The sequence below is a fragment of the Octopus bimaculoides genome, chromosome 5 (genome assembly GCF_001194135.2).
Source record: "Octopus bimaculoides isolate UCB-OBI-ISO-001 chromosome 5, ASM119413v2, whole genome shotgun sequence".
Lineage (NCBI taxonomy): Eukaryota > Metazoa > Mollusca > Cephalopoda > Octopoda > Octopodidae > Octopus > Octopus bimaculoides.
The window spans coordinates 17,858,333-17,872,713 of record NC_068985.1 but is presented as its reverse complement, the minus strand read 5'-3'; the positions used below and the strand labels follow the sequence as shown (position 1 = coordinate 17,872,713).

General features: G+C 36.5%; 1 protein-coding gene across 2 annotated transcripts in view; it reads left to right on the top strand.

Moving 5' to 3' along the window:
- LOC106868587 (transcriptional adapter 3) overlaps positions 1-13,870 on the top strand; it is a 43,479-nt gene extending 29,609 nt beyond the window's left edge. For both annotated transcript variants that reach the window (XM_052968163.1, XM_014913929.2), the window contains 6 exons: positions 437-686; positions 2,416-2,509; positions 6,148-6,260; positions 8,099-8,206; positions 10,701-10,894; positions 12,789-13,870. In XM_052968163.1, coding sequence (XP_052824123.1) covers positions 437-686; positions 2,416-2,509; positions 6,148-6,260; positions 8,099-8,206; positions 10,701-10,894; positions 12,789-12,917 — 888 coding nt within the window. In that variant the 3' untranslated portion in view covers positions 12,918-13,870. The remainder of the gene's footprint in view (positions 1-436; positions 687-2,415; positions 2,510-6,147; positions 6,261-8,098; positions 8,207-10,700; positions 10,895-12,788) is intronic.
- The last annotated feature ends 511 nt before the right edge of the window (positions 13,871-14,381 follow it).

Here is a 14,381-nt window from a genome sequence, read left to right as displayed (position 1 = left end):
GAACCCCAGAACTTATTTTTTGTAAGCCTAGTACTTATTCTATTGGTCTCTTTTGCTGAATTGCTAAGTTACGGAGATGTAAACACACCAGCATCGGTTGTCAAGCGATGGTGGGAGGAGAAACGCAGGCACATAAACATACACACATATACATATGTGTGTATATATCCGACGGGCTTCTTTTAGTTTCTATCTACCAAAGCCACTCACAAGCCTTTGGTCGGTTCAAGGCTATAGTAGAAGGTGCCATGCAGTGGGACTGAACCTGGAACCATGTGGTTGGTATAATTTTTATGGGATTTTGTTAAGTAAAAAATAGATATTAGTGTTGACGCGTTTGGTTTTTAAAATTCTAATGTTGTTTTCAGGTGGCAGATTAAAGAATCAAAATAATATGACTCCTAATTTTTTTAAAAAACATTTGTATTTTTTGTAGGTGAAAATGCCTGACTATGACATTTCAGAATCCTCGGACATAGCTCGTAGCCAGAAAAATGATATTGTAAATCGCTTTTGGGCATCAGTTGATCCTTACTGTGCAGAAATCAGTACTGAAGATATGAAAGTTCTAGAAGAAGTTCTGGTTACAATTAAAGATGATAGTGAGTTTTTCAAAATTCCGCCTTTGGGCAAACATTACTCGGAACGATGGGCTCAAGAAGATATCATGGATGAACAAAAAGAAGGTACACATCTTAAATTCCCATTCTGTTTGCTTTTCAGTATATCAGTTTTCATCGTCATCATCAACATTTAAAGTCCATCTTCCATGCTGGCATGGGTCGGATAATTTGACAGGAGCTGGCTAGCCAGAGGAGTATAGTAAGCTCCACTGTCTGTTTTGGGATGCTTTTTACAGCTGGATGCCGTTCCTAACATCATGACTGCTTTCCAAGAAACACCAGCACAGTTTCTTTTGGTATGGTTTTCATGGTTGAATGCCGTTCCTAACACCAATCACTTTACAGAGTGAATTGGTTGCTTTTCACATAACACCAGCAACCGCGAGGTCTCTTTTAGCATGGTTTTTACGGTTGGATGCCCGTCCTATTGCCAACAATTTTACAGAAAGGGCATCCAGCCATAAATTTTGTTAATACAATCTATTTGTGCTCCTCACTGGTAGACATAGATGATTTCTTATTCTGTGTCTTCTGCTATGACTTGTTTCTTTTCTTACAGTGTAACTTTATCATCATCATCATTGTCATCATTTTAACGTTCACTTTTCCACGCTAGCATGTGTCACAGAGAATTTTGTTGAGGCAGATTTTTCTATGGCAAGATGCCTTTCCTGTTGCCAGCCATCACCTGTTTGCAAGGGAGGTAATCTTTCCCCATGCCAAGGTATATTTTCACAAAAGATTGCAAACAAACAACAACTGTATGATGGCAATGCTCACTTACAACAGTCGTGCAATGTTGAGTCAAGAAACTTACACATACAATAGGCTTCTTTCAGTTTCTATTTGCCATATCTACTCACAAGGTTTTGATTTGCCCATGACTATAGTAAAAGACATCTGCCTAAATGCCATGAAGTGGGATTGAACCCAAAATCACATACCTCAATAACATATTCATCCAACTCATGCTGCCATGGAAAAAACAGACATAAAAACAAAGTAAATGTATAAACAGATATAAAGATTTGCTATTTAAAATTGTGGTGGCAGTGGCAGCACCTTCTTTTCCTCCTCCTCCTCCTTCCAATACAAAGCAGAAACTTTTTGTGGTAACATTCTTAGCAATACCTTGTATTTGGATCCTTGGTAATTTTATAAATAGTGATATATCACAATAATGCAACTGGGGCTTCATTTCAGTATCACCATACACCCTGTGTGTGTGTGTGTGTTTGGCTGGTATGAACTGTCATCATAATCATCCTCATCATTTAACATCTACCTTCCATGCTAACATGGTTTGAACTTTTTGACAGTAGCTGGTAAAGGCCAGGGGTCACACTAGGTTCCATTGTCTATTTTGGCATGGTCTCTACAGCTGGAAGCCAACCACTTGACAGAGTGTAGTGAATACTTTTTACATGGCACCATCACCAGTGCTTTTTATTTGGCATCATCACCAGTGCTTCTTATGTGGTATCAACACTGCTACTTTTTACATGGTACCAGCACTAACATGGTCACCAAGTAACTTGCAAAATAAAATCCCCCTTCAGCTGGGAGAGGGGTATTAGCCAAGTTGATTTAAGTTATCAACTTTTTGGTTTATTTTGTTGCAGTGTAACTGAAATGGATTTTCAACTTCATAACTCTTTGGTCTCAAATCTGACTTATGCAGCTGTCTTGCAGATTCTTGAATTTTTGTAAAATTAGAATTTTTAATTCATCTGGAAATTTTTTTTTTCATCTTATTACTAAACCATTTTCTTTCATTTTTCTTCCTAAAAAGGTGCCAAGATCTCTGATAAACGACGGAATAACAATAATTCAACTGCAACAAATTCCAATGAATCTACCAACCTTTTAAAAAAATCTGAAAGTTGGTAAGTTTTAAGTTTCGTAACTTATTTTTTTAAGGTACTTCTCATTGAAACTTTGTTTGTTTGTGGAACCCATTCATGTTTACATTTTTTCTTTTATTTATTACATACTGTAAAAAGGTTGAAGCTAGGAAGGGCATCCAGCCATAGAAAGCATGCCAAGGCTGACATTGGAGTTCAATGCAGGATCCTGTCTAATCATCCAACCATGCCAACATGGGAAGAGAACATTAAATAATAATAATAATGATGACAATTTATTTTTTTATATTGATCGGTGCAAGCATGGCTGTGTGGTAAGTTTACTTCCCAGTCACATGGTTCTGGGTTCAGTCCCACAGCGTGGCACCTTGGGCAAATGTCTTCTTGTATGGCCTCAACTCAACCAAACACTTGTGAGTAGATTTGGTTGGTGAAAACTGAAAGAAGCCCATGTATGTGTGTGTTTGTGTCTGTGTTTGTCCCCTACCACATCTTGACACCTGGTGGTGCTTTGTTTAAGAGCCTGTAACTTAGTGGTTCAGCAAAGAAACCAATAAAATAAGTACCAGGCTTTAAAAAAAAAATTTAGTACAAGGTTCAATTCATTCAACTAAATTTTCTTCAAAGCAGTGCCTCAGCATGGTTGCACATAGGCTGTGAGGTAAGAAGTTTGCTTCTCAACTACATGGTTCTAGGTTCAGTCCCACTGCATGACAAGTTGGGCAGGTGTCTTCTATAATCTTCAGGCAACCAAAGCTCTATGAGTGGATTTGGTAGACAGAAACTGAAAGAAGTCTGTTGTGTGTGTGTGTGTGTGTGTGTATGTATATATATATATATATATATATATATATATATGTGTGTGTTGTAGGAGGAGTGGCTACATGGTAAGTAGCTTGCTTACCAACCACATAGTTCTGAGTTCAGTCCCACTGCGTGGCAACTTTGGCAAGTGTCTTCTACTATAGCCTCGGGCCGACCAAAGCCTTGTGAGTGGATTTGGTAGATGGAAGCTGAAGCCTGTCATATATATATATATATATATATATATATATGTGTGTGTGTATGTTGGTGTGTCTATGTTTGTCCCCCCACCATCGCTTGACAACCGATGCTGGTTTGTTTACATCCCCGTAACTTAGAATAAGTCCTAGGGTCGATTTGTTCGACTAAAGGCGGTGCTCCAGCATGGCCGCAATCAAATGACTGAAACAAGTAAAAGAACATATACATATATCTTGTGTGTGTCTTTGTATCTGAGTTTGCCTCCACCCACTGCTTGACAACTAGTGTTGGTGTGTTTACATCCCTGTAACTTCGCAGTCCTGGAAAAGCGACCTATAGAAAAAGTAAGAAAATAAGTCCTGGAGCCATTTCATTTGTCTAAAAATCCTTCAGTGCAGTGCCCCAGTATGGCTGTAGTCTAATGACTGGAGCAAGAAGAAGATAAAAAATGCAACATAGAGAGTTGTTCAGCTTGTTGTACAGTCTCGTAAGAAGATGTCATTATTCCTTATTTACCAGAAGAAAATACAAGCTACAATTCTGTTCATCATTTTATTTTGTTTACTAACAAATTACACTGATGACGATAACAGAAAACTTACCATTCAGCAGATATATCATCAGTCTTCACTTAGTATAAAGGCTGTGTTTTTCAAGCGAGTGTTATCACATCTCACTAAAACTCGATATATTTTGTAAATGTATTATTTAGTTACTAGTGAGATTTTATGAAAGTAATCTCAACTACAGACAATGTAACTAACAATTATTTCTTTCTTGTTGCTCTTACAACAGGAAAGGGTGAGTATATTTTTGATTTATATTCCTCCCCCACCCCTTACCAGGAATCACATTTACCTCAAATTCTGCTTGTTCCCTCTATCTTCCATCTAATTCTCTCTCTCTTTTTTTTTTTTGTTAATACTTCTCCTCCCCCTTATCTTCTTCCACAGTTAAGAAATTGGAGAAGAGAAAACAAGTTCTACTCAAGATTTCTCCCCCCATCCCCTTCACTGTCTAATTGAAGCTTTTTAAGTTTTGAAACTGAAATTTCTTAACCCTTTAGCATCAAGGTTATTTCTGTCAAATGTAATGCTTATTTATTCACATTGTTTTGAATTAATCATAATTAAGTATTTTGTAACTTTGAGATTTCAATGATATGATTATATATTTTTAGAATGACATTGTAGGATAAGTATGACAGGCCAGATCTGACCAGTTTGAATAAAAAATCAGGTAGAATATTTGGGTCGGATATGGCTTGTTTAAATGCTAAAGGGTTAAAATCATCTTGCTGAGTCAATAACTTATTCTTTAATTGAAATGTAGTATGCAATTTAAGACTCTTAAGAAGCTGTAAGGAATTTTTGAAAAAAAAAATTCTTAAAGCATATTTTATTTCAAATATTTCTTCTATTAACATATGAGCAATCTTCTTTGCACTGGGTATTAAACCTTTTCTTCTTCTTTTTTTTCTCCTTCTAACATGCTTGTTTATTTTGGGATTTTTTTTTAATTTCCTGCTATTGACTTGTTGCTTGTTACTTCCACACAAATCTCCTAAATAATTGTCATATCCACCTGAATGCTTCAATTGTTTGTCCTATTCACTTGTATGCTTCAAAAATTCACTTTTGCGCTGAGAGCAAAAAAAAAAAAAAAAAAGAAATGCATTCTAATATTGATAGAAAATAACTTTTCATTATAATTTGTAGTTGTTTTGTTTAATAAAATATACAACATTAATGTATCAAATTAAATTTCATATTGATTGATCCTTTTTTTTTTAAGCTAGATTGATTTAACTTTGAGATTTTGAATATTTAAAAACTGGAGAGAGTAAATGAATTTTTGACTAATTTTTCCTGTGGAATTAATTGAAAGGAGGAACTACCTAGATTGTTATTGGTTCTGCCATCTTCAAAAAGAAAACTCATTTAATAAAATGTAGTTAGGAGCAAACTATATCTAAAGCATGGGATGATTATGACTAAAATGTTTTTGATCATAGGTATTGTTGACTAAATATTTACACTAAATCTATCTACTGCTAAATCATAGGAAATATATTCACAGAATGAAGACTGTTTTTGTCTCAGTAAGTAATGCACTTGGTTAAGAAATATCTCATTGTCAGTACATTTATTATGTCATGTGACCATTCTTAACCATCCATTGTTTGTGCAATGAAAACACTCCTTCTAACTCTTCTTGAAAGTGCCTCTGTTAGTTACAGAAAGACTGGTTGTATTAGCTTTGGGAATATAGTGGGAGTTTTTTTTTCTTTTTCTTTGTTTTTTTTTGTTTTTTTGATGTTACACTGACAGAAGGCTTTATGTACATGTAACAGAGGGTGGCAGTGGTTGAGATGTGAATGATATGATATGATAATCTTGCCTTTCTGAAGTAAGTTAAAGTGAACTGTCTACGACCAGATCTGTAAACTGAGTCAGGGACTTGACTTGTTAAACAATTACTTCAAATTTTCTTAGAGTTTGAGAAATATTAGTTACATACATTAATATAACATTTCAGCATTAAAAGACAGAAGAAATGAGATTGTGTGATGTTCATGCCTCTTTCAAAGACATTGGTTATACTCATTATATTTTGACAATTAATTAGTTATTGCAATTTTTGTTTCCTTTCAGTTCCAATGATGATTCCCCTTTTGGTCCTCTTACTCAACGACTTGTTACTGCACTTATTGAAGAACATGTAATGGCACCAGTTGATGATACGACAGCAGATATTAGCACTAAAGGTATTAAATACTTTCCAGTTGATTGACTTTATCACTTTCTCACTGCTTGAATTAATAATGCCAACGTCGTCCCCTTCATTGGAAACGAAACTCTGCTTGCGAAGACCTATTGGGGCAAGCGAAAGCGAAACTGTCACGGCACCTGTGCCCAGCATCGCCTTCTTGGCACTTGTGCCGGATGGCATGTGTAAAGACATTCGAGCGAGATCGTTGCCAGTGCTGCTGAACTGGCTCCTGTGCAGGTGGCACGTAAAATACACCATTTTGAGCGTGGCCGTTGCCAGTACCGCCTGACTGGCCTTCATGCTGGTGGCACATAAAAGCACCCACTACACTCTCGGAGTGGTTGGCGTTAGGAAGGGCATCCAGCTGTAGAAACTCTGCCAAATCAGATTGGAGCCTGGTGTAGCCATCTGGTTCACCAGTCCTCAGTCAAATCATCCAACCCATGTTAGCATGGAAAGCGGACATTAAACAACGATGATGATGATGATAACAAAAGTTCTAAGGTCCTAAATATTTATAAATGAGTTTTGGAAAGAATTTTTTGGTCACCGTTTTGAATATACTACATATACGCTATATTTTTTGTTAATGATATTGTTTAGCAGCAAGTTTGCCCTGATTAAGCAAGCCTGTGGTCAAAGGCATTCCATCCATGGCCATTCCATTTTATATGTAGCTGAGACTATATTGTTCAATATGTCTTTATTTAAGACTAGATTTGATTTGAGAGAGATTTTTTGCTGCTATTTCTAGCAGTTCAAATGACTACATGAGCTTCCTCATTGCCTTTCACCAGTTTTAGAAACAGCAATGTTGATTTGCATTAAATAATTTATTGCTACAGGTGTGGCTGTGGTTAAGAAGCTTGCTTCCCAACTATGTGGTCTCAGGTTCAATCCCACTGCATGGCACCTTGGGCAAGTGTCTTCTACTACTGCCCTAGGCCAATCAAAGTCTTGTGAGTGAATTTGGTAGACAGAAATTGAGAGAAGCCCATCTTATATATGCATGTATTAGTGTATGTGTGAGTATATGCACCCTTGTCTCAGCATCACAAGTCAAGCAACATCATCATATAGCTTCCAATGGGAAATTTGAGTGCCTGGAAACAGGTGAGTATTGACGACAGAAACGGTATGCAGCTGTAGAAAATCTGACTCATGCAAACATGGAAAAGTAGATGTTACTTTGAAGTTTTATTGATATACAAATGCAAACTTTTTTTTTTTTTTATTGAATCTTATCTAACAGTGGAGGCGCAATGGCCTAGTGGTTAGGGCAGCGGATTCGCGGTCATAGGATCGCGGTTTCAATTCCCAGACCGGGCGTTGTGAGTGTTTATTGAGAGAAAACACCTAAAGCTCCACGAGGCTCCGGCACGGGATGGTGGCGAACCCTGCTGTACTCTTTCACCACAACTTTCTCTTACTTCCTGTTTCTGTTGTGCCTCTAATTCAAAGGGTCAGCCTTGTCACACTGTATCACGCTGAATATCCCCGAGAACTACGTTAAGGGTACATGTGTCTGTGGAGTGCTCAGCCACTTGCATGCTAATTTCACGAGAAGGCTGTTCCATTGATCGGATCACCTGGAACCCTCGACATCGTAAGCGACGGAGTGCCAACAACAACAACAACTTATCTAACATGCATTTTACTCTAACAATACAGATAATCCCCTTGTTCACTAACTTTATATGATATTTTGCTTTAGCAACAATTGCACAATTCACAGATTAAAACTTAGATTAAATGTTGAATAGATTTGCTCTATTTTGATATTTCAAACGGTTTTAATATTGAAATATTTGATGAATGTTTTTTACATTTCAGATCTAGAAGATCCACCATCAATTTCTCCAAAGATGTTAGCCAAACAGCTAAATATCAGCAATGCTGTTCAGCTTGAAAAAAGAATTAAAAAAGAACTAGAAGAACAAGGTTAATTAATTTACATAAAATATTCACTCAAAGTCATTTCATTAATTACACACAACTCCTTTAGGGGCAGGGACTAAAATATGTTTTCAACTATTTTCTATTGTAAATTATATAGGGATTAATTGTATGTATGCTAGAGAGAGAGAGAGATCCATATCACTACCCCCTCTCTTACGGAGGGTTAGTGATATGGGTTTGGATAATTAATATAGATGCAGGCATGGTTGTATGGTGTAGAAGTTTCCTTTCCTATGATTTAGTTTTCGGTTCAGTTACACTGCACAGCACCTTGAGCAAATGTCTTCTATATCCCAAGGCCAATCAAAGCCTGGTAAGTGTGAATTTGATAGACAGAAATTGAAAGAGGCCCATCATTATATACATATATATATATATTGGGTTGTCCGGAAAGTTCATGCAGATTTATAGTAGCTTACCTTTCGACTTATTTGCCATGAAACCACCTCAATTCTGTGAAGAGGGTATTTTTAAGTTAAAGGAAAGATGGAGACGCATTGTGCAACAAAATGGTTCATATTTGGTTGATTAAAAATGTAATGGCAAGTATTTGTTGATCTTTTTCTTTCCTTTAAAAATCAGCACGAACTTTCCGGACAACCCAATATAAACCCATCCAATCCATAGGAAACGGACGTTAAAAAGGATGAAGATGATGATATATATATATATTTAATGTAAATATATATAGTAAGTGTGTCTATGTGTTTGTTTACATGTGTGCTCTAAGAAAGTCAGTATGAGTAGTGGTAATGTTTTCACTTCTGTCTAACCCATGCTAACATGGAAAAACATGGAAAAACAAATGAACAAATTTATGTCTTAGGGTGAGGTATCTTAAATCAAAAAATAAAATAAGCTATGGGTAATAACTTATGTGAGCCAAGGGAATGAATTTGAATAATTAGATTGAAGTGTGAGGTACTGAATGTTGTATGTAATAAATTCTTAACTGAAATTTTTCTCTTGTAAGAAGTAAGCATAACTTAATGGCAATTGTCAGCAACTCTGAAAGAATAAAGGGAAACAATTTCTAAAAAAATCAATTAATTTCTCAAGTTTATTTCTTGTATATGGCCTAAAATATTTACAGGTATATTAGATGCACCACAATTTCAGCAGCACATATTCAGGGAAATAAATTCTTTAGTGCATTAAGATATGTAATATAGACCCAACTTCACATATACTCTCTCGTTTTACTTTTTTACTTGTTTCAGTCATTTGACTGTGGCCATGCTGGAGCACCACCTTTAGTCGAGCAAATCAACCCCAGGACTTATTCTTTGTAAGCCTAGTACTTATTCTATCGGTCTCCTTTTGCCAAACTACTTAGTTACGGGGACATAAACACACCAGCATTGGTTGTCAAGCAATGTTGGGGGGACAAACATATACACTGTACAACAGGCTTCTTTCAGTTTCCGTCTACCAAATCCACTCACAAGGCTTTGGTCGGCCCAAGGCTATAGTAGAAGACACTTGCCCAAGGTTCCACGCAGTGGGACTGAACCTGGAACCATGTGGTTGGTAAGCAAGCTACTTACCACACAGCCACTCCTACGCCACATAAGACCTACAGTGATTTTTCTTTGAGAATTTGTTTTTAGAAAAAAAAATGCACCTTATATATGTTTAGAGAAAAAATAGTCTGTTATTAGTTTGCATTCAAGGAACTACTACAGACATGTTTCAGTCTATTATTTTGGCCAGAAATATACATAAATCTTTTCTATAAAAAAAAAATATATATATATTTACTGTTCTGACTATACTATACTGATGTGGTCTGATAAAACTAAGACATGTCCAAAGTTATCCCTTACCTAATCTTTTCCTAAACAAAGGCACAGGAGTGGCTGTGTGGTAGGTAGCTTGCTTACCAGCTACATAGTTCCAGGTTCAGTCCCAATGCATGGCACCTTGGGCAAGTGTCTTCTACTGTAGCCTCGGGCTGACCAGGGCCTTGTGGGTGGATTTGGTAGATGGAAACTAAAAGAAGCCCATCATATACATATATGTATGTATATATGTGTGTGTGTTTGTGTGTCTCCCCACCATTGTTTGACAACCGATGCTGGTGTGTTCGCATCCCCATAGCTTGGCGGTTCAGCAGAGGATACTGATAGAATAGGTGCTAGGCTTACAGGGAATAAGTCCTGGAGTCGATCTGTTCGACTAAAGACAGTGCTCCAGCATGGCTGCAGTCAAATGACTGAAACAAATAAAAGAGTATATAAATTCATTTGAGAAATTGGGCCTGAATTTCTTGAGGTTATTTTCAGTTTTCTTTTAGAGTCAAGAGCAACTGCAGCTTGCTTTGTGTTTTCTTCCTCCAGTCAAAAGGCAAATTTCAGTATCTTAATTACATTGCCTAGGTTGTACATTATTGATGACCTGCGTTTGTGGGGTTTTAAAAGTCTTTCTTTCTATTTTTGTTTATTTTCAATTGTTTTTATTGATTTTTAAATGGCAGGAATTTTGGATTTTGATGAAAAAGTCGAAGATAACCCGGATGATGAAATTCTCTCAGAATTACGCCGAAAACAGGAAGAACTAAAAGCCATCAATCATCAAAACACAATAATGACAAAAAGATTAATGAAATTGGCAAGAGAGGAAATAGAATCTCAGAAGCTTAGGAAAAAATTAGTTGCACTTGATGCTGAAGTAAGTTATTTGATTAAATATCCCTTTTAGTTAAAAGTTAGATGTTACAAGCAAATTAAAACTTCACTTCCCAACCACGTGGTTCTATGTTCTGTCCCACTGTGTGGCACCTTGGACAAATATTTTCTTCTATAGTCTGACCAAAGCCTTTTGAGTGGGTTTGGTAGGCAGAAAGTGAAAAAAGCCCCTTAAGTAGCAGGCTTTAAAAAAAAAAAGTGGCAAGACCCGAAATTTTCGGGGAGGGGATCAGTCGATTATATCGATCCCGGTACGCAACTGGTACTTAATTTATCAACCCCGAAAGGATGAAAGGCAAAGTTGACCTCGGTGGAAATTGAACTCAGAACATAAAGACAGGAAATACCGCTAAGCATTTCATTCAGCATGCTAACATTTCTGCCAGCTCGCTGCCTTGATTTAAAGATATATTGAAGCAGGGGTCGCCAAACTTTTTCAACCATTGACCCCCTTTAGCCACTTCTCCTTCCACATCGACCACCCTCCTCATTTAAAATACCGTAATACCCTACCCTACTGTACCAGATCTTAAATGCTTACTGGGTACTGATGCTGCCAATTAAAATGTTAGTTAGAATATACATGTACGACAAATTAAGAAATTCTGTTGAAGATGACACACTTTTTACATTTAAAACCACGTGTGCAAGTATACAGTATTAAACTTTCAATTTTTATGAAATTGTTTTCATGGTTAGAAAATGTGAAAAATGCATCCTATTGCTGGAATATCTTTTATTGAAATTAACAAAATCAATGTGAGGGATGAGCATGGTACTGACTAAGTATCTCAATCAGTTTGTCTGGGTGAGCTGGTCTTTCACATGTCGACCCCTTGGCTATCATTGACTCCTTTAATTCCTTGCCGACCCCTAGGGTACCCTGTATTGAAGGATTCTCCAGTTTCAGTTCTGTTGTTCTGTTTTTGTATATTTAAGAAGATGATTTTTTAAAACTTTGGTTGAAATAATGATTTACATTTTGAAGTAATGGACTCACATAAAAACATTGAATAAACTTTACAAAAGTAAACAAAATAGAACTGAATATATAACAACTATGATGTCATATATCAACAGAAAATACCAAGTGATGTCTGAAAAGGCTTGTCAGTCTGCCTCATGGTCCCAGCAGACAAAATTGGAAAGGCATTGCTCTGGAAGATGGTGAGGGAGATACAAAGCGCAAGTCAATTAAATGTTATTGATTGGTGCAGATATGGCCTTGTGGTTAAGAAGCTTGCTTCCCATCCATGTGATTCTAGGTTCAGTTCCATTGAACAGCACTTTGGTGATGATGATGACAATGATTCGAGAAGGATGAAATTCAAAGTTGCCCCAGCAGGATTTGAACATAGTACAAAAACCACAAACCATTTTATCCATCATTCTAAACAATAACAAGAGCACTTAGTGCAAACCTCCGCCAAGGCAACACCAATGTCCTCTCAATGATTAGCCAGAGACGATTTTTAAAATGAGAATATCTGAAATAAACTCGACTGCTCTCACAAACGAGAATACTAAAATGAACCCAACTGCTCTCAAAAATTAAGTAAAAAAAAAAAACGGGAAAAAATAATCCAGAATCCTTGTCCGGTACCAGATCGATCCCAAAATCTAATCAGTTTGTGCAAGTCACGAGGCCAGACATCCCTGAAAGTTTCAGCTGAATCCATCCAGTGATTTTTGAGATATCTTAACCAATGACAAACAAACGAACATGACTGAAAACAATACCTCTACCTTTGCTAAGGCGGAGGTAAATATGTTGTTGGTTAAATTTATGTTTGTTTCTGTTAGAAAGTGTTGACAGATTTTTGAGACTAGGATAAATCAGTCCTTGTTGCTAAAATATCATTTCATATTTATTTCAGTTACTTGAAGCCTATCGTAAAGTTCAAAGTGCCCGGCAGAAAAAGAGACAACCAACCAAGAAGGAGAAGGATGCAGTTTGGAAAATTTTGCATGATAGGGAGGATATCCTGAAGCAACTTGATGGTTGAAGGTGTAACCTTTATTTCCAAATATATTGGAAAGATTAGTTGCAATTTTCTGCAGTTTTGGAAGATATTTTCCTTGACTAAGCAAACCACCAGTTCCTTTCTTTCTACTTCTAGCTCTTTCTGTCTCTGTCTCACTTGTAGGAGCTTGGATCAACATTACACTTGTCCCTCTTATACTGCTACATAAGTGACACGAGATGGTTTACCCTGGCTAGTAAAATGTACCATTTTGAGATCTGATTTATTTCATAAATAGAAGGAAATTTGAGATTAAAGAATAAGAAAAATAAGATAATATTTATCTTTTTTTAGTCCATGTCTTTGTCTGTTGATTCATGTATATTGGTGTTTACTGCCTGTGTTTTGTTTGTTTTTTGTCTGTTTAAAGTTTTACGATTTGTCAAGCATAGAAAAGAATTAATGAAGAAATGTGCACACATATTCTTCATATGTATGCACACACTCATGCATGAGACAGAAATAAGGTCTCTGTCTGACTCAGGTTCAGCTACGGTCAGTCTCTAGTTAAGAAACATTCAATTAGTGTTGCTCTTTTGCTCCTCTATTACATACAGTTAATTCTTTGGAATACATTCGTATCTCTAATGGTCAAAGCCTAGGGTTGAAGGAGAGAAATACCATTAAGCACCTTGAGTGAAAAACATTGTGTTTTTCAGTGGGTTCTAAAAATTCATTGCTAGCAAATTTGACTGCCTCTTTGTCAATTTTGTCTTAGATACTATCTTATATTGGGAAGAAAAATATGCCAGATATGAATTTTTGTAAACAAATTATACCAGAATTGGTTTTTATGGCTTTGTTCTTGACCAAAAGACAAAAAAGATAAATTTTTTTTTAAACTACATTTTTTTTTTTTGTTTATTTAAATTCTATCAACATTCTGGTATTTGTATCATCTGTCTAAAATAAAATGTGTATTTAAATTTATATAATTTTGCCTTTTCTTTTCTCTGTTTTTTAAATTTTAATTTGTGTCCTGTGAGCTAATATAGATTAAGAAATAAGCATCATTTCAGTGAAGGCCAAAACTCAGTTTCAATTCTTGGTTGATCCAATGACTGTTGAGATGGAAAGAGTTTTTATATTGCAGTGTTTCTCAACTGTCTTTGATTCCTGTTTTATTGTGAGTGGATTTGGTAGATGGAAACCGAAAGAAGCCCAGATCTGTGGGTGGTGTAAGGTCCTCTCTCGACCCAGGGTAACGTGGTGGTGGAACAAGGAGGTAGACAGGGCTATTAGACAAAAGAAACAGGCTTGGAAGGACTGGAAGAACGGTGGTAGCAGGGAATTGTACCAATGTGCCAGAAGGGAGGCTAGGCGACAGGTTTATTTAGCCAGAGGGGAAGCAGATAAGAAAAGATTTGCCAATGTTCTGCGCCGTGAGGACCAAAGACTCGAGGTATTTCGTGTTGCAAGACAGTGTAGGAGAGAGAATAGTGATGT